The 27,537-nt window shown below is 32.6% G+C and overlaps 1 protein-coding gene across 1 annotated transcript in view; it reads left to right on the top strand.

Annotated features, from left to right (window-relative positions):
- LOC129751814 (feline leukemia virus subgroup C receptor-related protein 2) overlaps positions 1-27,537 on the top strand; it is a 117,179-nt gene that overhangs the window by 45,036 nt on the left and 44,606 nt on the right. Inside the window, exons 4-5 of the mRNA XM_055747542.1 lie at positions 1,760-1,862; positions 4,369-4,593. Coding sequence (XP_055603517.1) covers positions 1,760-1,862; positions 4,369-4,593 — 328 coding nt within the window. The remainder of the gene's footprint in view (positions 1-1,759; positions 1,863-4,368; positions 4,594-27,537) is intronic.

Here is a 27,537-nt window from a genome sequence, read left to right as displayed (position 1 = left end):
TGTAGTCGTCTAGCTGGTCGTTGTTTTTTTTTACAAATTAACGGAAGGGGGTCTGTGCCACCCAATTTCGTCGGAAACGTCGCTGTCGCTATTCTCACTCCACCCGGACCGGAACTATCATTTGATAGAATAAGCCACGAGCTGCGGGCGCAGCGCTTATTTATAATTTTTTTCTGTATGTCTCCCTTTCCTTGTTACTTCCCGTGGATGGTGTTGTTGTCCCCTTCGTTGAACATCAGGCACACGAACGCTTCACAACTATTTACAAAACATGGCTGGTGTCGGACTTACAAACGGTTATAGGTACATCTATATATATCTTGTGCATTCCAAACAAATTTCCTAACAAGTTTTAATGTACAGCAAAATTACAACAACAAAAAACTAAGTAAATGTAATAAAAAATATTTAACGAAAATGTACAAAAAAAAAACGAAATAAATAAATAAATAAATAAATAAATAAATAAATTAATAATTGCTAAACAAAACAAACGCGAATTGACACCAGCCTTATGCTGCTAAAACCAGGAAAAGATATCACTCAAACATAAAATCACAGAGTCTGACATCTTGTCCTATTTTTAGACATTTAATAACAATAAAAGAAGTACAATCTTTACAGAATAACATCCAAATTGGCCCAAAAACCAAGATGTTATTGTAACCCATCAAATGGATGGTTACAAGGTAACACACTTTTTAGTGCACCAAATGTGCAGCATTTTCTTTCTAGTTTCAAGATCAGTACGAACCATAGCGAAGATGAAAAAATAATCCGAACCAATTGATTGCACAACACTTTTTAAGCATTTAAACAAAATTTTGCTTGCATGCACACAGAAAAATTTTTACCCATTTTTGAGCAAACTAGTTTTTAAAAATGTTAATGACTTTTCGATGCAGTTCTTATTCAGAAATTTTGAATAAAGTGGTTTTTTTCTCCACTAAGTATGATACAAATTCAATGAATAAATATTTCGGATATACCAAAATACGTGCAAATTTTGAGGTTTTTCCTTTTAATATTGGCCTACAAATTAAACCAAAAGTTCTCAAAACGTTCCATAAAATGATGTAAGGTTTTTTTTATGTATGGTATGTGTGGTATGTCTATAATGGTTTAAATGTTTGTCATTTTATTATCGTAACATTTGAAAAGCATTTAAAAAGATATTTAAATTCTACCAGGTGTCTATAAAATTGTTCAAATACTTTGCAAAATACTTATTTAAAAGAACATATGAGTTTTGATTTGTTTTATCTTATTTCTTCGGAATTTCATTTTCCCAGGAATTCAAACCTGCCTTCGTATTCCGTCCGAATTTGTAAAAATCAATCCAATAAAAAACAATCAGTACCTGAAATCTGAACAATATTTTTAAAATAGAGTTTTAATTATTTTTTTCAAAATTTATTTACATACTTAGAATTTAACATACAATTTTATAAATTTTATAAATAATACAGCCCTTGTTTCCAATTTTCTTCCATTCCATATAAAATCTACGCACAAATGGCTGCCACGGTCATCTCGCTATGTCACAAATTTGGCCGACAAACTCTGGCTGTCTCCCGAATTCGATGGGCGTAAAATGTTTCCGCCTGATGGCCCTCGCTCCTTCCTTGGATTGCCAACAACAATAACAATGATGATGATAATGCCTTTCGGTGTTCCGCCGTTCCGGTGCTACGATTCACCAAATCAATTTATATGCATCACCCACTATTCCGTAACGACCGACGACGACGACTTGCAGATACTACGACATCACCAGCACATGGGTCGACTGGACGTCGATGATCTTTATGATCCTGTACATTCCGCTCATCTTTCCGGCCAGCTGGATCCTGGATAAGTTGGTAAGTTCATTTCTGTTCCATCCAGTAGGCTTAGAATCTCGATAGGCATGGCAACAAACAGCAAGGCGTAGCATAGAAGGCAGTAGGCTGGCTTTTGTTTGGTGCGATATTTATTGAGCGAGCGTTGTTGTTGTGCGTAACGATTTCCATCAGATTGTGTGTAGGTATCGCCTGCTTCGATTGGTTTCCCTTTGCAAAAACGAAAACGAAAATTAATCCAACTGTCTGTGGGAACGTTCTTCTTTGCCACACACAATCGACGACCAATGACAATCAATGGTTGTTGGAATTAAACGCATTTTAACAGAGAATGGTGTGGTTCCTAACAATCCGCCACACCAGAAGCCATTCATAATAGAAATGTGCGACAGGTCCGGGTGCCATTGACAATAACCGATGGCCACTGGATGGCCGTAAAACTCGAGCCGGATATGAATCTGATAAGAATATAATGGGTGGCCATTAACGGCAAACACAGTCTTTTTTTCTACCTTGCGCTTCCGGTCGATTGCGAGTATCGTGTCGTGTGCTAGTCTGGCAGCATCCTTGCTGACTGGTCCTGGTCGAGTTGCCATAAGCTTGATGGACAGGCGAGCTTGTGGGCTCCTAAACTCATTAGAGTAAGCGTTCGAAGCTATTTGTTCAATCAAACGTTAGAAATCCTGATGGGAGATATTTTTTCCTCGGTCTGAACAAGAATTGAACGAAGAATTGAGGAATTCGAAATTAATGGTTTGCAAATTACAAAATAAAAAAAAGGACTTAGACAGTTGTCTTCTAGCAATGTACGGACTTTATATTTTTTCATGTAGACTAGCTTGGGACAAAAAAGTATTCGTATCAGAATCAATCGTGAAGTTTACGGTAATAAACTCACTCCAAATTGATAGACACTCTACCCGAAAAGCCATTTTAGTGCCTTTTCTCGCCCCACTTTCTGTCAGTCAGCATGTTTGTGGTCAATTTCGAATGTAATAAATGTCAACCAGTCAGTAGGCGTTGAAAAAAGCTCCATAACAAGCAATCGAATCAGAGAAAGCTTCGGCATCATAAAATTTCAAATTGATATGAAATGACAAAGAGAAAGTTCAGAATCTCGGTTCTCGTTCCGAAAATTATCCTCACAATCATTGGCCATTCGAGCGGGTTGACTGACATTTGGCCCCATTTCGAATGCTATCGTATTTGTTTGGAGCGTTGAACGAACATTGCCGAAAAATCACTCTAACTAAGCACAGAAATTACTCGGTCAAATAGAAAACTTCCCAGTGCGCCATCGTTATTGTTGTGCTACTGCTGGCATACTTCCGTTTATTGTCCAACCTAGAATGGTGGGTTTCAAAAAGTAAGAACCGGAAGGTTCGTTCCATCGGTATTTTCCGACTTGTAACGATGGTCATCATTTCGAGGGCCAGCCAGGAAGCCCTCCAAACGAAACCACCCTCAAATTGGATCCATATGAAGCACGACCTCGCCTTTTTCCGAAATGAACTGAGTTTTGGACGTTTTGAAAAGCGTTCCGGAGTGGAAAACGCTCGTTGTTTTGGGCCTGGGAAATAGGAAATGAGATGAAAAATATGGCACGTATCGTATGGCTGGCGTGTATAAACGCAGGCTTTCGGGAACGAACCATTAGAGCAATGTAAATATTTAGAGCTTTGTGGCGATGACGATGATGATGATGCTGCTGCTGATGATGATAATGATTGCAATCTAAGCCTGCAAATCATGCGAAAAATTGAAATAATGAGTATTTGGGCTCTGTGTACGGTCAGAATTCTAATGGATTTTGCTTACTGCTCGATTAGCAATCTCAAACTTTCTGCACATTTGCGAAAACATATTCTTCCTAAAATTTGAAAACTTTTCACTTGAGCAATTGAACGTAAACTTAAACACATTTTGTTAAAGAGAGGAAAAAACTGATTTTGCAAGATTCACGAAACGTAGCGGAAAAAAACGCGGACGCAATCGAGCGAGGAGCTCAAGAAACACACCAATCAACACAACAAGTGACAAATTAAATATTATGTGTATAGCAAACCGAATAGCGACAGTTTTACTAGCGACACTTTTTACTAGCGAGATTTCTGTCACTCGAAGGTTTGTTATAGGTACTTTTTTTTCAGTCCAGTAGGCGGTTTTCATGTAGTGCATAAACTTTGTTTTTGTTATTTACTGTTGATTTTCCTTAGGCCATCAATCGCATACTCCAAGTCTCCTTGGAAACTCACTATACGTCGTTATGATTTTCAACGTCGCGACGTGTGCGCCGGGTCGCTAGTAGGCGAAGCTGCTATGATTATTAGCGCTCATATTTTGGTTTATATCTGCATGTATAATTTTTTTCAATTCAATAACGAGTGGAATATTCTTCGATGCAGTGCTGAATAGAATAAATGTGATTTTTTGAAATACTCCTTCGAACTAAAGCTTCATTCAATCCTGAAAAAACAATCACAATTTCCAAACTAACCAAATTGTACTTTTACTCCACTCCCTTCAGGGTCTCCGGATTGCAGCCATCGCCGGTGTCTTGGGCACCTGTTTGGGGGCCTGGATTAAGTGTTTCTCCGTGCAACCGGATCTCTTTTGGGTCGGCTTCATGGGTCAATCCGTGGTGGCCGCGTCGCAGGTGTTCATTCTCTCGCTTCCGGCCAAAGTTGCCGCGGTCTGGTTCGGCCCCGATCAGGTCTCCTCGGCTTGCAGTATTGGCGTTTTCGGGAATCAGGTAAGTTTTTTGCATTTGATTTTATTTTTCTTTGCCAACGTTAAACAATTGAAACCTATCACCGGATCGAGTAACATTTATAAAGGACAGATGCACCACGATGATTCAAGGAAACATTAATAAGGGTGCTTATTTCTAGTTTATAATTGACCCACAAGTTTAACCCAAATGGCACATAAAACGGTTACTTGCAAAACTAGCTAGATCTAAATTGTCAGCCAGGAAACGATAGAAAAATGATTTGCTCTGCACTACCATAAATCTCTTGTCAGGATTCACCCGGCAAGCACCAAGCAGAATGGGTCTTTGGGTCTTTGTTAACTTCCCGATTCCAAAACGGGAATTCAATGGTGAGCGAGCTACTGGGCAGATAAAATGACTCTGCTTTGCTCTTTCACAGACTCCAAGCGTCCTAGTCGTCGTCGTCGTCGTCGTCAGCAAATAAAGAAACCGACCGGAAATAGCAGTTTGGCACAGAGCAAACAAAACCCGACTTTTCATCCTGATCCCAGGCTGGTGGTGGTTGGCTTAAATGACCGAAACGACTGCTTGAAGGTGGCGCTTGGGTAACTTTTTTCCTAATCGCCCAGCTACTGACTATAGTGGAGATTTTCGGAAACGAGAAAAGTTTCCACCAAGCAAATACTGCTGTCTCCTACTTTTTTGGCAAATGTGTGGATGTGTGGGGTCTTTCAAGTAGATCCCTACGAATGAATTACTGTTGAAAGTGCGCGTTCAAATGTTTAAAATCGTGGCTGGAAGAATACCCTCACCCCATGTCGTTCTATGTCTCAAAGTGCCTAGCTTGAATAGATCTTCAGACTTAAGGCAGCGTACAGACCAACATATGTCTGCCTCTTGGTGTTAATTCCTTTCCCGTGCCTACAGCTTTGACTATTTACATGATGAAGGATCATAGCCCAGCTATACGCTTCATTATAGACACTGACTTTCTGGGAGTATCACTGTTTCTGAACTGAACACACGCACGTTCTACTTTTCCCTACAGCCTTGGCTTTGTGGAGCAAAAATTAATTAAATTCTAGTCTTTGAAGAGCTTTCGAGCGAAAGATTGGTGGCACAAGGCATATGTGTGTCTTGTGTGTAATGTAGCTTTGCGAATCGGATGCTTACCATATCAAGAAATCAGGTGATTTCGTTTGAATACGAAATAAAAGATTTGCAAAGGGAAAGTAGGTAATATAGATTCTTTTGATTGGACCGAAGTCGAATGAGGAATTGAGAGATTTCAGTGTGTGTGATTCAATGAAAATTGTCATCAATCTGCATGACAAAAATAACAAAAATGACAAAACTGACAAAAATTAAAAAAATAACAAAAATGACAAAAATGACAAAAATGACAAAAATGACAAAAATGACAAAAATGACAAAAATGACAAAAATGACAAAAATGACAAAAATGACAAAAATGACAAAAATGACAAAAATGACAAAAATGACAAAAATGACAAAAATGACAAAAATGACAAAAATGACAAAAATGACAAAAATGACAAAAATGACAAAAATGACAAAAATGACAAAAATGACAAAAATGACAAAAATGACAAAAATGACAAAAATGACAAAAATGACAAAAATGACAAAAATGACAAAAATGACAAAAATGACAAAAATGACAAAAATGACAAAAATGACAAAAATGACAAAAATGACAAAAATGACAAAAATGACAAAAATGACAAAAATGACAAAAATGACAAAAATGACAAAAATGACAAAAATGACAAAAATGACAAAAATGACAAAAATGACAAAAATGACAAAAATGACAAAAAAGACAAAATTGACAAAAATGACAAAAATGACAAAAATGACAAAATTGACAAAATTGACAAAATTGACAAAATTGACAAAATTGACAAAATTGACAAAATTGACAATATTGACAATATTGACAAAATTGATGACAAAATTGACAAAAATGCCAAAATTGACAAAATTGACAAAAATGACAAAATTGACAAAATTGACAAAATTGACAAAATTGACAAAATTGACAAAATTGACAAAATTTACAAAATTGACAAAATTGACAAAATTGACAAAATCGACAAAATTGACAAAATTGACAAAATTGACAAAATTGACAAAATTGACAAAATTGACAAAATTGACAAAATTGACAAAATTGACAAAATTGACAAAATTAACAAAATTGACAAAATTGACAAAATTGACAAAATTGTCAAAATTGACAAAATTGACAAAATTGACAAAATTGACAAAATTGACAAAATTGACAAAATTGACGAAATTGACAAAATTGACAAAATCGACAGAATTGAAAAACTTGAAAAAATTGACAAAATTGACAAAATTGACAAAATTGACAAAATTGACAAAATTGACAAAATTGACAAAATTGACAAAATTGACAAAATTGACAAAATTGACTAAATTGACAAAATTGACAAAATTGACAAAATTGACAAAATTGACAAAATTGACAAAATTGACAAAATTGACAAAATTGACAAAATTGACAAAATTGACAAAATTGACAAAATTGACAAAATTGACAAAATTGACAAAATTGACAAAATTGACAAAATTGACAAATTGACAAAATTGACAAAATTGACAGAATTGACAAAATTGACAAAATTGACAAAATTGACAAAATTGACAAAATTGACAAAATTGACAAAATTGACAAAATTGACAAAATTGACAAAATTGACAAAATTGACAAAATTGTCAAAATTGACAAAATTGACAAAATTGACAAAATTGACAAAATTGACAAAATTGACAAAATTGACAAAATTGACAAAATTGACAAAATTGACAAAATTGACAAAATTGACAAAATTGACAAAATTGACAAAATTGACAAAATTGACAAAATTGACAAAGTTGACAAAATTGACAAAATTGACCAAATTGACAAAATTGACAAAATTGACAAAATTGACAAAATTGACAAAATTGACAAAATTGACAAAATTGACAAAATTGACAAAATTGACAAAATTGACAAAATTGACAAAATTGACAAAATTGACAAAATTGACAAAATTGACAAAATTGACAAAATTGACAAAATTGACAAAATTGACAAAATTGACAAAATTGACAAAATTGACAAAATTGACAAAATTGACAAAATTGACAAAATTGACAAAATTGACAAAATTGACAGAATTGACAAAATTGACAAAATTGCCAAAATTGCCAAAATTGCCAAAATTGCCAAAATTGCCAAAATTGACAAAATTGACAAAATTGAAAAAATTGAAAAAATTGAAAAAATTGACAAAATTGACAAAATTGACAAAATTGACAAAATTGACAAAATTGACAAAATTGACAAAATTGACAAAATTGACAAAATTGACAAAATTGACAAATTTGACAAAATTGACAAAATTGACAAAATTGACAAAATTGACAAAATTGACAAAATTGACAAAATTGACAAAATTGACAAAATTGACAAAATTGACAAAATTGACAAAATTGACAAAATTGACAAAATTGACAAAATTGACAAAATTGACAAAATTGACAAAATTGACAAAATTGACAAAATTGACAAAATTGACAAAATTGACAAAATTGACAAAATTGACAAAATTGACAAAATTGACAAAATTGACAAAATTGACAAAATTGACAAAATTGACAAAATTGACAAAATTGACAAAATTGACAAAATTGACAAAATTGACAAAATTGACAAAATTGACAAAATTGACAAAATTGACAAAATTGACAAAATTGACAAAATTGACAAAATTGACAAAATTGACAAAATTGACAAAATTGACAAAATTGACAAAATTGACAAAATTGACAAAAATGACAAAATTGACAAAAATGACAAAAATGACAAGAATGACAAAAATGACAAAAATGACTAAAATGACAAAAATAACAAAAATGACAAAAATGACACAAATGACAAAAATGACACAAATGACAAAAATGACAAAAATGACACAAATGACAAAAATGACAAAAATATCAAAAATGACAAGAATGACAAGAATGACAAAAATGACAAAAATGAAAAAAATGACAAAAATGACAAAAATGACAAAAATGACAAAATTGACAAAATTGACAAATTTGACAAAATTGACAAAATTGACAAAATTGACAAAATTGACAAAATTGACAAAATTGACAAAATTGACAAAATTAACAAAATTGACAAAATTGACAAAATTGACAAAATTGCTAAAATTGACAAAATTGACAAAATTGACAAAATTGACAAAATTGACAAAATTGACAAAATTGACAAAATTGACAAAATTGACAAAATTGACAAAATTGACAAAATTGACAAAATTGACAAAATTGACAAAATTGACAAAATTGACAAAATTGACAAAATTGACAAAATTGACAAAATTGACAAAATTGACAAAATTGACAAAATTGACAAAACTGACAAAATTGACAAAATTGACAAAATTGACAAAATTGCCAAAATTGCCAAAATTGCCAAAATTGACAAAATTGACAAAATTGAAAAAATTGAAAAAATTGAAAAAATTGACAAAATTGACAAAATTGACAAAATTGACAAAATTGACAAAATTGACAAAATTGACAAAATTGACAAAATTGACAAAATTGACAAAATTGACAAAATTGACAAAATTGACAAAATTGACAAAATTGACAAAATTGACAAAATTGACAAAATTGACAAAATTGACAAAATTGACAAATTTGACAAAATTGACAAAAATGACAAAAATGACAAAAATGACAAATATGACAAAAATGACAAAAATGACAAAAATGACAAAAATGACAAAAATGACAAAATTGAAAAAATTGAAAAAATTGAAAAAATTGAAAAAATTGACAAAATTGACAAAATTGACAAAATTGACAAAATTGACAAAATTGACGAAATTGACAAAATTGACAAAATTGACAAAATTGACAAAATTGACAAAATTGACAAAATTGACAAAATTGACAAAATTGACAAAATTGGCAAAATTGACAAAATTGACAAAATTGACAAAATTGACAAAATTGACAAAATTAACAAAATTGACAAAATTGACAAAATTGACAAAATTGACAAAATTGACAAAATTGACAAAATTTACAAAATTGACAAAATTGACAAAATTAACAAAATCGACAAAATTGAAAAAACTGACAAAATTGACAAAATTGACAAAATTGACAAAATTGACAAAATTGACAAAATTGACAAGATTGACAAAATTGACAAAATTGACAAAAATGACAAAATTGACAAAAATGACAAAAATGACAAGAATGACAAAAATGACAAAAATGACAAAAATGACAAAAATGACTAAAATGACAAAAATAACAAAAATGACAAAAATGACACAAATGACAAAAATGACACAAATGACAAAAATGACAAAAATGACACAAATGACAAAAATGACAAAAATAACAAAAATGACAAGAATGACAAGAATGACAAAAATGACAAAAATGAAAAAAATGACAAAAATGACAAAAATGACAAAAATGACAAAAATGACAAAAATGACAAAAATGACAAAAATGACAAAAATGACAAAAATGACAAAAATGACAAAAATTACAAAAATGACAAAAATGACAAAAATGACAAAAATGACAAAAATGACAAAAATGACAAAAATGACAAAAATGACAAAAATGACAAAAATGACAAAAATGACAAAAATGACAAAAATGACAAAAATGACAAAAATGACAAAAATGACAAAAATGACAAAAATGACAAAAATGACAAAAATGACAAAAATGACAAAAATGACAAAAATGACAAAAATGACAAAAATGACAAAAATGACAAAAATGACAAAAATGACAAAAATGACAAAAATGACAAAAATGACAAAAATGACAAAAATGACAAAAATGACAAAAATGACAAAAATGACAAAAATGACAAAAATGACAAAAATGACAAAAATGACAAAAATGACAAAAATGACAAAAATGACAAAAATGACAAAAAAGACAAAAAAGACAAAAATGACAAAAATGACAAAAATGACAAAAATGACAAAAATGACAAAAATGACAAAAATGACAAAAATGACAAAAATGACAAAAATGACAAAAATGACAAAAATGACAAAAATGACAAAAATGACAAAAATGACAAATATGACAAAAATGACAAAAATGACAAAAATAACAAAAATGACAAAAATGACAAAAATGACAAAAATGACAAAAATGACAAAAATGACAAAAATGACAAAAATGACAAAAATGACAAAAATGACAAAAATGACAAAAATGACAAAAATGACAAAAATGACAAAAATGACAAAAATGACAAAAATGACAAAAATGACAAAAATGACAAAAATGACAAAAATGACAAAAATGACAAAAATGACAAAAATGACAAAAATGACAAAAATGACAAAAATGACAAAAATGACAAAAATGACATAAATGACAAAATTGACAAAAATGACAAAAATGACAAAAATGACAAAAATGACAAAAATGACAAAAATGACAAAAATGACAAAAATGACAAAAATGACAAAAATGACAAAAATGACAAAAATGACAAAAATGACAAAAATGACAAAAATGACAAAAATGACAAAAATGACAAAAATGACAAAAATGACAAAAATGACAAAAATGACAAAAATGGAAAAAATTACAAAAATTACAAAAATTACAAAAATTACAAAAAATACAAAAATTACAAAAATTACAAAAATTACAAAAATTACAAAATTTACAAAAATTACAAAAATTACAAAAATGACAAAAATTACAAAAATGACAAAAATTACAAAAATTACAAAAATTACAAAAATTACAAAAATTACAAAAATTACAAAAATTACAAAAATTACAAAAATTACAAAAATTACAAAAATTACAAAAATTACAAAAATAACAAAAATTACAAAAATTACAAAAATTATAAAAATTACAAAAATTACAAAAATTACAAAAATTACAAAAATTACAAAAACTACAAAAATTACAAAAATTACAAAAATTACAAAAATTACAAAAATTACAAAAATTACAAAAATTACAAAAATTACAAAAATTACGAAAATTACAAAAATTACAAAAATGACAAAAATTATATAAATTATAAAAATTACAAAAATAACAAAAATTAAAAAATTACAAAAATTACAAAAATTACAAAAATTACAAAAATTACAAAAATTACAAAAATTACAAAAATTACAAAAATTACAAAAATTACAAAAATTACAAAAATTACAAAAATTACAAAAATTACAAAAATTACAAAAATTACAAAAATTACAAAAATTACAAAAATTACAAAAATTACAAAAATTACAAAAATTACAAAAATGACAAAAATGACAAAAATTACAAAAATTACAAAAATTATAAAAATTACAAAAATTACAAAAATTACAAAAATTACAAAAATTACAAAAATTACAAAAATTACAAAAATTACAAAAATTACAAAAATTACAAAAATTACAAAAATTACAAAAATTACAAAAATTACAAAAAATACAAAAATTACAAAAATTACAAAAATTACAAAAATTACAAAAATAACAAAAATTACAAAAATTACAAAAATTACAAAAATTACAAAAATTTCAAAAATTACAAAAATTACAAAAATTACAAAAATTACAAAAATTACAAAAATTACAAAAATGACAAAAATTACAAAAATTACAAAAATTACAAAAATTACAAAAATCACAAAAATTACAAAAATTACAAAAATTACAAAAATTACTAAAATTACAAAAATAACAAAAATTACAAAAATGACAAAAATAACAAAAATTATAAAAATTACAAAAATTACAAAAATTACAAAAATTACAAAAATTACAAAAATTACAAAAATTACAAAAATTACAAAAATTACAAAAATTACAAAAATTACAAAAATTACAAAAATTACAAAAATTACAAAAATTACAAAAATTACAAAAATTACAAAAATTACAAAAATTACAAAAATTACAAAAATTACAAAAATTACAAAAATTACAAAAATTACAAAAATTACAAAAATTACAAAAATTACAAAAATTACAAAAATTACAAAAATTACAAAAATTACAAAAATTACAAAAATTACAAAAATTACAAAAATTACAAAAATTACAAAAATTAAAAAAATTACAAAAATGACAAAAATGACAAAAATTACTAAAATAACAAAAATTACAAAAATTACAAAAATTACAAAAATTACAAAAATTACAAAAATTACAAAAATTACAAAAATTACAAAAATTACAAAAATTACAAAAATTACAAAAATAACAAAAATTACAAAAATTACAAAAATTACAAAAATTACAAAAATTACAAAAATTACAAAAATTACAAAAATTACAAAAATTACAAAAATTACAAAAATTACAAAAATAACAAAAATTACAAAAATGACAAAAATGACAAAAATTACAAAAATTACAAAAATTACAAAAATTACAAAAATTACAAAAATACAAAATTACAAAAATTACAAAAAATACAAATTTACAAAAATTACAAAAATTACAAAAATTACAAAAATTACAAAAATTACAAAAATTACAAAAATTACAAAAATTACAAAAATTACAAAAATTACAAAAATTACAAAAATTACAAAAATTACAAAAATTACAAAAATTACAAAAATTACAAAAATTACAAAAATTACAAGAATGACTAAAAATACAAAAATTATAACAATTACAAAACTTACAAAAATTACAAAAATTACAAAAATTACAAAAATTACAAAAATTACAAAAATTACAAAAATTACAAAAATTACAAAAATTACAAAAATTACAAAAATTACAAAAATTACAAAAATTACAAAAATTACAAAAATTACAAAAATTACGAAAATTACAAAAAATACAAAAATTACAAAAATTACAAAAATTACAAAAATTACAAAAAATACAAAAATTACAAATAATACAAATCATACATAATTTTGGTGGAATTTATTTTGATTTGGCGCGCTTTGAATCAATTAAATTAATACCCTGAATTGGTTTCTTGCTTTGCCTTAGCAAAGCAATTGTTTGTTATTTGAATGATTGAAAAATCTTTTTTTTTTTATATATTTCTGTTTCTTTAAAGTTTACTGTGATCCATAGCTGACTTCTGAACTACCTGAAAATGTACCTGTTCAAAAGTACCGAAGACAAAAAAAAACCCTTTTTTAGTTCGCGGACATTTTTCCAATCACGACATTCGCCTGATGGGTTTGCGGTTCCAGAGACCGCTTATTTGAAGCTTCCAAAATGCATCTTCACCACAATGTCCAATCTCTTCTATCGTCAACTCGACCGACAGACTGTCAAATAGATATCTAGACCGACGCATTTTCCACGAATCCTGTGCAATCGGATCCGAAGGCCGGATGCTGATGGTGGCCACCTTCCATGATTTATGGTCTTCTCTCAGAAATGCTTGCACGCGCGCTTCTTCCAGCAGCAGCTTGTCGACTTTTGTAGCACTTAGCCGAATTTTCTGCTGCTGTCTTGGCATCGACACTGTCACGTGACGGAACAAGAGAATAAATGGGTATTTTCAATTCCGGATCCGGTTTATATATACGTGAGTATCATTTTTTTTCCTTCGTTTTGGCCTCCTTGCTTGCTCGCCCGTGGAATGATCCGCTTAGATAAGACAGGCTGGCGCATCATTTAGGCGCTGACTGTGTAGAGTAGAGCCTAACCGGGATATCGGGAAAATTCGGTAGAATCCATCTTTCCGGACGAGCGAAACGTGTTGATCCGAAAAGCCAATGCAGGCTGACACGCGTCAGAAGAATTTCATGCTCGTCGTCATCGTCGTCGTCGTAATTTTTGCACGACCAACTCGACGATTGCAACCCAATATCGTTTGGGAGGATGGAAAATGTGATTAAAGAAACAGGTTTTTTTTTGCGGATTCATCCAAATATCGTTGGGTTTTTGTGTGAAATCGAGGATTTCTGAGCAGTGACGGAAGATTTATGTCACTTTTGATATTTATTGCCTGCAAAATTTTGACCAAAACGACGCCTATTGGTTGTTATTGGGCACTGAAAAATGTGATATACCATTCAATAAGAAACATAACAGTAGCGTTAATTTGAGCACGATTTTTTTTTACCTATCCAAATAAGTTCAAGTGTGACTATTTTAAAATGATTTACTGTTACATTTTCACTCTCTGGAGCCACATTTTTTTTTATTTAATATTTGAATATTTGCACGACTCTTCAATTTTGCTGTTCATATTGTAATTTGAAATCATTCAAAAAAAATGAAAATTTAATTTTTTCCATTCGTTAAAGAAACATGGAAGTTGGTAAAACTTTCTCTCATATCATAAACTCTAACACAAGTATTCCAGTATTTGTTTTGATGGATTTATTAAAATAGTTTATAATTATTCTATCACGAAAACAGTGACCATTTACAAAGTTAAAACACAAACAAGCATTGAAGAGTAACTTGAATGATCTGTATTTTGAGTTTTAAGTAAATGGTTTCTACTCTCTGGAGCCACTGTTTTGGAAACTGTTTCAAAAAGTACTTCTTTTCGACACTTTTATTTCGATAAATAAACGTTTTAGTTCGAAATTGCAAAAAAATCTTGGTTGAAAATGCAGAATCTACTAATTTTGGAAAAAAAAATTGGAAGATGATTAAACTTTTTCTCAAACCTCGAACTTCACCACCAGTTTTCAACTAACCAGCCCAGAAATCGTGCTGTGGGTGGTGGGTGGCTTTCGAGCGAGCTATCGGCAAAAAGCAGACAAACCAAATTTGAAATCGAATCCAAAAGTAGTCTGACAACTATTGATAGCTGCAGCGTAGTGCCCAAGTAAGTAGGGCGTGCAGTGGGTAGAAAATTTGAAGATTTACGAGCTAAGAGCACGCTCGGAAAAAGTGAAAATTTATGAATCCTTGATGAGATGGAGAAGGCTGGGTGACTTTAACTTTACCAGCGAATTGTGTAGGTACATGGTTGGCAGATATGCGTGTTTCGATGAGTAGCTGGAAGTGAAATTTCATTTTTTCAATGTCTAGATAAAAGTGACCCGTCTACATGAAAAGTGACTCTTCACAAAAAAAAATTATGTAGGGGAAAGTCGGGTGAAATGGACATTTTCAAAATTAAGAAAACTACAATGTTTGGATAAAATCTGATGATTGAAACAAGCCAGCTTTAGTGTTTCAACTATTTTAGTTTACAAGTCTCATAATAGTAAATGACAAAAATGAAACTTTAAGGATTTGACCATTTGATGTAATTTTCTCCACTCAGAAAATAAGCCATAATTGGCAACATTTTCGGATATTTAAACCGTTTCTAGCGGTGTAATAATTATTTTGCTTTGCATTGAACTTTTCAAGGAAAACCAGCGAGTTTTGATTGAAGGGATTGAGCAACAAACGTCTTGCTGATAGGTCGTGTAAGACAGGCACCTGAAGTTTGGGTAAAACGTACACATAAAGTTCCTCCAGGTATTCTAAAGTTTTCATCACTTTGATTCTTAATATGCCTTCAAAAGACCTTGGCAGGATCAATTGTTGGTCGAGAGACACACAGAATCTCAAACAGGCCATAAAAGATTTTAACTCTGGCTGGACCCTCGAAGAAGACAGTGCCTATAAATTACGAGATCTCGAAAACCAGACTGTTTCACTTCTTGACTGGTACCAGTTGGTTCCGTTTTTGTTAAAAAAAAAACATTCTCAAAGGCCTATTTCACAAAAATATATATCTGAAAAGACTCCTCTAACCACGGTACAGGATTCTGTCTATACAATTCATGAAGTTGCTGTGAAAAAACTAAATGTGCACCAAAATTAATATAAATCACGTAGAAATTTATCGATTTGTGTGACATTTTTCGTAGATTTAACACAGCTCTAACCTCTAACCTCTAACCTCTAACTGATTTCCGAAGGGTGGGGGAGTTTTAAACTTGACAGAAACAATTTTCGGCCCCAGAAACCCGTTATACCAAATTTTACAACCATCGAACCAACCGATGACACGAAAATACTTTGCATATTTGAAAACACGCCGGATAGTTTCCAATGAATAATGGCTCTTATTCCACACTCAGTGCAGGGGTGCCATTAATTATTCAATATTAAAATAGTCATAACTTTTCAATGAAGCATTTGAGCGATTCTCAGTTTTAAGCAAATTTGTTCTTGCAGCTTGTAAAATTATAATTCAGCGCAGCAGTAAATTTTGAACAAAAAAAAGGAACTTTTTCCATACTAATTTCCATAAAAACTTTGAATTTTTTTTTTTGCTGCAGCCCATTTCGAATCCTAGAGCCACCAAAATTTGCACAGTTTCAGTGCTCGTTTCATCCCAGATCGGATTAGCGATTGTTCCGTAAAGATTCGGTTCGATTTTAGTTCGAAATCGGCCAGTTTTTCTTGACCGGGATTGCGTCTTCCGTTGTGTGTTGCATAAGAGCGAGAATTCGGACCAAAACAGTATCCGATTGCGGACTGATTCTCCTGATGAACTAATGAAAATCGAACCGATTGCCATACTTTTTTCCGATCTGGGATAAGCTTTATTTAAATCACGGAGTGGTACATAAATCCGAAAATATGATGCAAGCCCAGCAAACATTTTTGTAGGTATATTTATCAACAACTTTGTTATACGTTTCATATACAATATAGAAAGATCGTATGAAACTCGAAAAAACAGCATTTACCTACCAAAGTGGAGGCAATATACATACATATTTTCAACTTCTGGCTAAAGCGATAAGATTATACGATTTGGACGATATAGAACACCATATTCATACATACTGAAAAAATGCAAGAGAGCACCAGTTTTTTTCTCTCAACGCATGCGAACCGTTGCCAGCGACAATATTTGCTGCCTCTGTCATTGGGCAATTCCTGCAAATACACCATCTGATTTTTAACAATCTGGTTGCACTGCTGTTCGCAGAGAGAAAAACAAAACTGTTCTCTCACTTGACCCACGGGGGAGAAAGCAAGTGAACGAAATCGTCTTCAAAATCTGCAAACATGGCGGACTTTTTATCATATCCGATTTAAACCATTTAGTACGACTTCGAGTAACAATTTTTACGACCTTTTACTTGCGTTAGCTGGAATTACGATTCGCAGTAACGTTTTTTATGACTTGCGTTATCATTTTTATTGCGATTTCATGTTTGCTGGGAGGTTTGATTCCAACAAATGAACCAGTATGATAATACTGAGAGACGTTGATGAACTAAGCTACTAGTGCCCAGCTGGCTACATCCAGTAGCTCTGTAAAACATTCCCACTCTCTGGAGCCACCATTTTACTAAGGGTTTTTGTTGTTTTCTTGAAAAAAGCTTTCTTGGTTTTTTCGAATTTAAAATTATAATAATTAACATCTTATACTGCACTTATTTATTTATTTATTTATTTATTTATTTATTTATTTATTTATTTATATAAAATAAAATCATCTGACATGGGTGTCTTAATGATCATCTTATTGTTAGTTGTACAAAGCACGATAGTTTTACTCAACTTCGTAGTTGAACACTTAATTCAGATTCAATACGGCGTCGAAAGGTTAAAGTGGATACATGAAAGTCAAAGATAGTATAATAACTAAGGAAGCATATTTTTGCTGAACGAAGAGGGTCGTTGCTTCCATAACGCGTACTTCTCGGTTCCAGAGATAACCAGTTTCTATTTCGTAGAGTTCGTTCTGGCGCATAAATATTACAGCGAGAAAGTAGCCAGGAGCAATCAATTTCGTTCCGAAGAATTTTTGCCACGAACAGCGATTGACCGATGGAACGACGATCCGACAGCGTATGAAGTCCAAGCAGGGCACAACGTTGTGCGTATGGCGGTAAATTCAAAGGATTCTCCCAAGGTAGCTCTCGAAGAGCGTAACGTACGAACCGACGTTGAATTGCTTCAAAACGTGCTGTCCATGCGGCTTCAAAATGCCACCATACAAGATTCGCGGATTCCAGTATTGATCGCACCAGACAGCAATACAGAGCTCGCAAGCAGACCGGATCTGTGAATTCTTTGCTCAGACGTATGATAAATCCCAGCATACGGTTAGCCTTCTCGAGTACCTTAGAGTAATGCCGCTTAAAAGTCATTTGACTGTCCAACAAAACGCCAAGATCCTTAATCTCCACAACACGATGCAACTGCTCGCCCATAACATTGTAATCATACACAAAGGGATTTTTCCTGCGCCCAAATGTGATAATACAGCATTTCGCAACACTCAAGACAAGTAAATTGTTAGCGCACCAGTTCACAACTGTGCCTAAGAAGCGTTGCAACTCGAGGCAGTCAGATTGACTGTTTACGACTAGGAATATTTTCAAGTCATCTGCATACAGCAAAACTCCACACCCAGTGAGCAACAAATTGATGTCATTACAGAACAGCGTAAACAGTAAAGGACCCAAATTGCTGCCTTGGGGTACCCCGGACTTTGGAATAAAGTCAGAGCATTCAGCAGAACCAATTTTAACAGCCAATCGACGATCCGTTAGGTAGCTTCTAATCTACGCGCACATTCGTTCGTAAAACCCCAATCGATGCAATTTTTTCAGCAGAATATCGTGGTTTACAGAATCAAATGCCGCCGAAATATCGGTATATATCGCATCGATTTGTTTGCCGTCATCCATATTTGATATGCAGAAGGATGTGAAAACCATCAGGTTTGTGTGGTGAACGCACCAGAAACCGAACCGAGCCCCACCGCTCAACCGCTCGACTTTACGCGCCGGAATTCGTTATGAGAATGATCATATTTTTTGTTTGACGAATTCAATCCACCTCATCGGAGCAGCATACGAAACTCGCTTCAATGTTTGCGTTTATATGGACCTAAATCTGATTGTTGTTACACTTCGGTTTCTAGAACACTATTTCATTTTGATACATGAACGATATTTTTAATGGTAGCATGCTGCGTTAAGCTAAAATTATGGATAAGATTGCTTTTCTGTTGAAATCGATTTTAAATTATGAAATTAATTCGATATTATTTTGATCGGCTCGGACGTGTATTTCCATATTTATTCACATTTTGATAATTCCAACTCTACTGTACCACAGTACTCGGAGATCGAGTTCCGGCAAGCTGAAAACATGACATTGTTGACGATCTTCTCAAATACCTTCGAGCAGGCAGCTAGCGATGTGACACCTCTGTAGTTAAGAACATCTTTTTTGTCACCTTTTTTGTATACTGGGCACATAAATGATTTTTTCCAGATGGCAGGGAATTTTTGCTGTTCTAGAGACTGATTAAAAATACGCGTAAGAGGTTTTACCAGTACATTGCGACAATTTTTCAGTACGCACGCCGGTATTCCGTCCTGTCCGGCTGAAGTCGAATTTTTGAAATTAATAATAGCTTCTGAAACCATTTCCTCGCTAACAGCAAAAACATCCAGATCGAGCACATCGACAGGTAGTCCTGTTACGGCAGCATTCGATTGACTGGCAGATGGCGACCTATCTGAAAAAATATAGTGAGGTTGTCTTAAATTTCAACAAGAAGTTTTATATTCCCATTTGACGCTCATGTCAAATTTCAGCTACCTAGGTCTCTTGACGGTTAAATCTATTGAGGACATTCAGAAATACAAAAAAAAAATGCTATTGACCCATTCCAAGTACCCTCGACTAGAGAACCGATTGATATTTTTCATTATTCAAAAATAATTTGCAAACCATCAGAAAGGCAATTTCATGAGCTTTATTTTCCATTAAAGATATTCAGTCAACTTTTTTTTTTTTAAATTGAGAGGGGTTACCGTTGAAATTGAAAAATTTGTGTAAAAAAATAAATTGAACTTAACAATTTTGATTTGTAACAAAACTTTGTCAAAAAACAGTTCTTTCACAAAAAAATTATTGCTAAATTATGTTGAAAAAGCTATCTTTAATGCAAGACTAGAGATATAAAATTTTCACTACTAGTTTACGCTCTAGAATTGGTGATATAGTAGGGTTGCCATCCGTCCCGCAAAAGCGGGACATGTCCCGCTTTTTTGTTGAATGTCCCGCTGTCCCGCTTTTTCATCAAAATGTCCCGCTTTTTTTTCTTGGAAAACTTTTACAAAGTTAACTGACTAACACTCGAAAAAATCAAACTTTAGTCTCAATTTGAATTCAGTGCTGAACAGAAATCTTCCAAACAAGTTTTTCTCAAAATAAGCAGAATATTTCATAATTTATATAAGACAATACTGAATAAAGTTCTTAGCATTACAGTAAGGTTCTGGTACAGTTAAGTGTTGAGCACTTTCAACCAATGTATGAAAAAAAATTGTTTGAGTTGCTTCCAAGTAATTCTATAGATTAAAAAATTATAGAAATTATTTTTTTATCCTAATTAATTTGCCTTATATTATGCACCGCCTTTTTCGCCTCAATTGTCCAAAGTATATAAAGATAAAAGTTTTATTGAGTTTTTAAATTTTCTTAACAAATTACCAAACAAACCAATCCGCCGTTACATGTACGACTTGAAACCGTATGAATAGAAGGCATGTAAGAAAAACTGAGCAAAATCAATCTACATTAAAAAAAACCTTAAAGTTCACTCTATAAACAACTTTGGCTGATGGTAAACGTAAAAGTTTGGCTACAAAATTAGGCTTATTTCAGATGTTCTTAAATGTCCCGCTTTTTTCTGCTGTGTCCCGCTTTTTTTTCGTGAAATGTCCCGCTTTTTTCTGAAAGTATCTGGCAAGCCTATGATATAGGTATCTATATTTTAGCATTGTGTTTAGCACAACTTAATAATGTTTTTCAATTCGTGATTCATTTAAACGTCACGTATTGTCGAAAATTGGAGATCTCTTCAAATTTTTTGAGAGGAATGCAATGCAATTTTGAAAATGAAAATCTCATTTCTCATGTCTCATGTCTCATGTCTCATGTCTCATGTTTCATGTCTCATGTCTCATGTCTCATGTCTCATGTCTCATGTCTCATGTCTCATGTCTCATGTCTCATGTCTCATGTCTCATGTCTCATGCCTCATGTCTCATGTCTCATGTCTCATGTCTCATGTCTCATGTCTCATGTTTCATGTCTCATGTCTCATGTCTCATGTCTCATGTCTCATGTCTCATGTCTCATGTCTCATGTCTCATGTCTCATGTCTCATGTCTCATGTCTCATGTCTCATGTCTCATGTCTCATGTCTCATGTCTCATGTCTCATGTCTCATGTCTCATGTCTCATGTCTCATGTCTCATGTCTCATGTCTCATGTCTCATGTCTCATGTCTCATGTCTCATGTCTCATGTCTCATGTCTCATGTCTCATGTCTCATGTCTCATGTCTCATGTCTCATGTCTCATGTCCCATGTCTCATGTCTTATGTCTCATGTCTCATGTCTCATGTCTCATGTCTCATGTCTCATGTCTCATGTCTCATGTCTCATGTCTCATGTCTCATGTCTCATGTCTCATGTCTCATGTCTCATGTCTCATGTCTCATGTCTCATGTCTCATGTCTCATGTCTCATGTCTCATGTCTCATGTCTCATGTCTCATGTCTCATGTCTCATGTCTCATGTCTCATGTCTCATGTCTCATGTCTCATGTCTCATGTCTCATGTCTCATGTCTCATGTCTCATGTCTCATGTCTCATGTCTCATGTCTCATATCTCATGTCTCATGTCTCATGTCTCATGTCTCATGTCTCATGTCTCATGTCTCATGTCTCATGTCTCATGTCTCATGTCCCATGTCTCATGTCTCATGTCTCATGTCTCATGTCTCATGTCTCATGTCTCATGTCTCATGTCTCATGTCTCATGTCTCATGTCTCATGTCTCATGTCTCATGTCTCATGTCTCATGTCTCATGTCTCATGTCTCATGTCTCATGTCTCATGTCTCATGTCTCATGTCTCATGTCTCATGTCTCATGTCTCATGTCTCAAGTCTCATGTCTTATGTGTCATGTCTCATATCTCGTGTCTTGAACTTGATGGGGGCTCCAGAGAGTGCACAGGGATAAAAAAATGATAATAGGTAAGTGATAATTTTTGTTATAACTTCTTAGTTTTACGTTATGTTTAATAAGTGCTTTCATAGAAGTTGTAAAACATAACGTGTTTTTTAAAAAAGGAAAATCATTGTTTTGCTTTAAAATTTCTATTATCAGTTAAAATTTTTTTTTTTTTTATTGTTGGTTAAGTTTAATATCTTTGCTTTTATAGACAAACTTGATTAAAATGAAATTTTATGAAGCTTTCTCTTGAACATTAAGTTTGATTTTTTTTTTAATTATAAATTTTTTCTATAGATTCGTTGAAAAAAAAATGTAGGTATTTAATTTTTTTTGTCGAACATTATAAGGAAGTAAAATGGCAGCTTTTATATTTATACTGTTAAAAAAACGAAAACAAACATAGATTAAATGGTGGCTCCAGAGAGTGCATATGGGCAAAATGGAAATACAGACCCCGTTCGTTTTTGGCAACATGCCCGAACATTTTGTGTTGCCAAAATCGAATGTTGCCAAAATCGAACGGTTTTTTTTCCTAAACTTTTTTCTCTTATTTTTACAAAATAACTATTTTTATTATGATAAACGTTAATTTTAGTCAATTTCTGACCATTTTTAGTATTTTTTTATTATTTTCACATGTTTTTGATGCATTTTTGCACTATTCTTGTTTAGTTTATAATCTTTTTGTTTTTTTGTCTTATTCGCTAATTTTTTCATTCTTCATCATTTTTCAGTTGTTTTTGTCAATTTTAGTCTTTTGTATGTATTTGTTTTTTTAATTTCCAGAATTTTTCATCTTTTTGTCATTTTTAAGTACTTTATAATTTGTTAAAAAACTTTTGTTTTTTTTTTTGTTATATTTTATCACCATTTTAGAACGTCAAAACGTATTTTCGGTGTTTGTCTAAATTAAAATGGTCCTGTTATAGCGAAAACTTAAAGGTGATGGTGTTTCTAAAAACCGTTCGATTTTGGCACATGTGCCAAAATCGGATGTTGTCAAAATCGAATGTTGCCAAAAACGAACGGGGTCTGTAATATGATTGTTATTTATAATTGCTCATAGCTGTCTTCGGAGTAGTTTTATGAGAAAACAATGGATGCTCAAGATTTTTATTAATTTATTAGTTAATAATTTTATAATTCGGATAAAGAAAATCTGACTTTTTAACCTTTGTCCTCATCTAATTTTCTAAATCTTTGTCTCTAATGACAATTATAAACACATTATAAACACAGTTAAAGCGTGAATCAGGTAGAACGCACTGTGTACGAAATGGCCAACAGGAGTTTTTTTTCTCTTAAAGGTAGGAGAAATCCTTTTTGTACACAAGCAAGGTACAGCTTTCTGCTTTGCCATTTTTGTGGGACGAACAATAATTTCTATAGTCAGAGAAAGTTTTTATTAAGCTTTTAAAATTTTCATGCCTTGTCTGATCTGGTCACCCTTTGCGCAGCTTCATTTCCTGTAACAAGTTGAGAGACACATACATCTTGAGCCGACCCAACCCAGTTGCGTGCCCTACAAGTACCTACAAGTCGCACGTAGCCATCCCACAAGGAATAAATCTTGAGGTCGGAAATAAAATTTGCTTCCGGAAACGATAAATTTGAACTGGGACTTTGCTTCTGCCCCGGCTCCCAGGAACTGAAGTGAATTGAACATGGAGTTTTCTTTAGATTTTCACCTCACCTTTGCCCCTTTTTACGTTTCCCGCTTTTTTACATATTTCTCCGGAAGTTCCGTTTTCCGTACCTACTTATTGTTAAGTTCAGTTGAGAGCACGCAAATTTATCCCTTGGGAGTTGAAAGTTTGGATACTGTGAAACTGATACCTACCTACTTCGGAATGGTTCCATGTTTAGTCTTTCCACACACTTCTCACTACAGCACCTGAATGGCACCTAAAAGGTACAAAAATAGGTAGCTAAATGGATTCTGTGGATTACTTTTACTCCAGATTAAAAGTGTTGTTATGGTATGGATTGGAGGCAAGCTTTCGGAGAAGGAAAAACTTTTGCGCCCGGATTGCGGAAATGTTTCCCATTTTGCTAATAAAGAGAGCAAGTTTTTAAGCCTTCCGTTCAGCTGTAAAACTTGCGGCTGAGCTAAGTTTTACGAGTAAGAGCATTATCATTTTAATATGCTGTAATTAGGTCTTTCGTTGTGGTTTTGAGGAAGACTCGTAATAACCTGTCTGTTAATATTAAAATCAAAAGTGCATATTTTTTTTCAGAATGATAGAATTCATATCAAAAAATAAAATCTATTCATAATGATCTATCTTTAAATTTGACTTCAAAAAGACTCTTCCTAACTCAAAACCCTTCTATGACCTTAGCAAGAAAATACATACAAAACCAGCTCAGCAAATCTGTCATCTGAAGGGAGAAAATCTTGGTGCATTACAGGAATAACAAGGCAAAAAAAGCTCCCCACGATAAGCCGGCTTCCTTAAGAGTTGATTCCCTTCTTCCGTTTTGCTTTATTTCGGTCGGAAATAAGCTCAACGACCGACTCTGACGGTGGGATTTTGTGACTGCTTTTGGGTGGCATGGCCAAAGATATCTGAGATGGGGATGTTTTGCACCAACAACAGGAAAAAGAAATCCACAAAATTCCAACACGCCCGAAAGTGACAAATAAGGCAGCCTACGGAGAAGAACTGAGGAGTGAAGTGGAGTTTGCATTCCACAACTTTTGTTCGAGAGTGCAAAGTTTTGAGGTTACAAAACACGATGAGTGGAGGTTGGAGTGGAGTGAAGAATGCACTGATAATTAGAAAGTTTTTGAGCTATGACAAAAACAAATTTATAATAACATTGGCAAAAAACTGAATCAAGATCCAATTAGGACAAAGATAAAATTTCTAGCCAAAAATATTTACGAAGTTTCATAGTTGAAGCCACAAAGATATGAAACGAGTAAAAATTAGGAGTTTAACCAAAGTGATAAAATTTACAATGCGAAAACTTGTATAGCGATTATATCCCGCATTCCTATTGAAAAAACTTTTATCAAACTTCATTAAGTGCAAACCCCAAAAAAGAAACAGCCGGTCATCATCATCGCTGGGGGGCTTTCCCCCCCAAAAAAAAAACCGGAGATGAAAGAATCAACCGACTTTTGGGTTACGGTCAGTTCCTTCAAATGAACCACCAGCAGCAGCCACCAGCAAAAGTTGGAAGGAAATCTTTCTCGCACACAAAGCACCAAGAAGTCACGATATGGATGGAAATGTAACAAATGTTTACTTCCTCAAAGCTCAAGCCTCAAGGTCAGGAAAAGGTCTGCCGCCAGATGTTTGACAAAAGAAAGGTTATGATGATGATGGCATTGCAGGGATTGGGCTGCTTGCTAGCTAAAGATGAGCTTTCCGGATTGAAGTCTTGCTAAGGTCTTTGTTCGACAGCAAACGAAAAAAGAAATAATCCGGAATAAAAAGGGCACGACAAAACGATTCATGCGAAAAATAAGCTAATTTGGAGGCTAATGTATTTTAGGCGACACAGCAGAAGGTCGACACAGCGAGTGCATGTGAAATTGCATGTAGCAGAAGGTCGTCGGAAATAAAAGCATTTTACGGTTTAGTGGAGGAAGAATGGAAGGAAAGAAGCTTTCCTAACTAAGAGCAACTGTTGCACTGAGCAGCGATTCCTAAAAGCCGTTATTGTCTTGGTTTCAGATTATAAAGCTGAAAATATATTTATAGCGCTCGCAGAGAACTTTGGCCTTCGATAATCCTTTTCCGTTGTGAAATCCGGTCATGTTTCCCAGTTCCAACTTAAAAGCAGGCATTTGTCATTTAAAAATGAAATAGGCATGAGGTTGGAAAATTTTCCACTTGAAAAAAAAAGCTTTTAATTTCAATTTATTCGTACAGTTTTGTTCAGATTTGACATCTGGAGCTACATACAATGATCATAAACTGGTTTGTCGCAAAAAATGTCCAGGTGATACTAATGTACGTTCTCAACACACCAAGGTTTTGCCTATCAAAAATCATATCGATTATATGTAAACAAATTTTTATCCTAATAAATTTTGATCGTGACTCCATTCAATCCAGTTTTCTAAATTTTATATTGAACCAGACCGTTTTTTCCTGTATATTTTTCACCTAAAAGAGAATGAAAATGAAAATTTTAAAGATATTTTCACCTAAAAGAAAACAAGGAACAAGGGAAGGAATAGTTTTTTTTAGCTGATTTTACTTATTTACTTAATGATCCCGCGCCGATCCTCCGGTGCATAGGGCCGTAGTAAGAGACCTTCACTGTTGACGATCCGGAGCCAGCGTCTTCACTCGGTCCCAGTCAAGATTCTCGTCGACAGTTCGGTCTGCCTCCGATGTCCTTCTGGGTTCCACTTCCAGCGCCTCTCTGCAAATCTCGTTTTCATATTTTCACAGCATGTGCCCAATCCATCTCCACTTACGTTCCCGAATCTCGATTTCTAGCGCCCTTTAATGACACTGACGATGTAGTTCCTCATTTGAGATCCAGTTGCCAGGCCACCAAGCGCGGATGATATTCCGCAGGCAGCTGTCTACAAATACTTGCAGTTTTCGCGTCGTCACCGCATATGTGCACCAAGTTTTGCACCCGTACAACAATACGGATTTGACGTTTTAGTTGAAGATTCGGATTTTCGTTCGTAGAGAGATCTGACGTACCCGCCAGATGTTTCGGAAACTCGCAAACGCAAATCGGGCCTTTCTGATCCGGGTTCCGATGTCTTTCCTGGTACCACCATCAGGCGTTAAGCTGATTTTTCCCACATCACAAAGTTTTTTTTTTTGGTCCAGGACATCTCACAATTTTGTACGTCTTCGAGGGTATTTCAAACTAGATACGATACTGGAATTTCATTATTTAAACTATTTTCTTCCTCAGTTCGAGCGATTTGATTACAAGAGCCAAAATTTTTGA

The sequence above is a fragment of the Uranotaenia lowii genome, chromosome 3 (genome assembly GCF_029784155.1).
Source record: "Uranotaenia lowii strain MFRU-FL chromosome 3, ASM2978415v1, whole genome shotgun sequence".
Lineage (NCBI taxonomy): Eukaryota > Metazoa > Arthropoda > Insecta > Diptera > Culicidae > Uranotaenia > Uranotaenia lowii.
The sequence above is the reverse complement of the archived record's forward strand: the minus strand, read 5'-3'. Positions and strand labels throughout refer to the sequence as shown.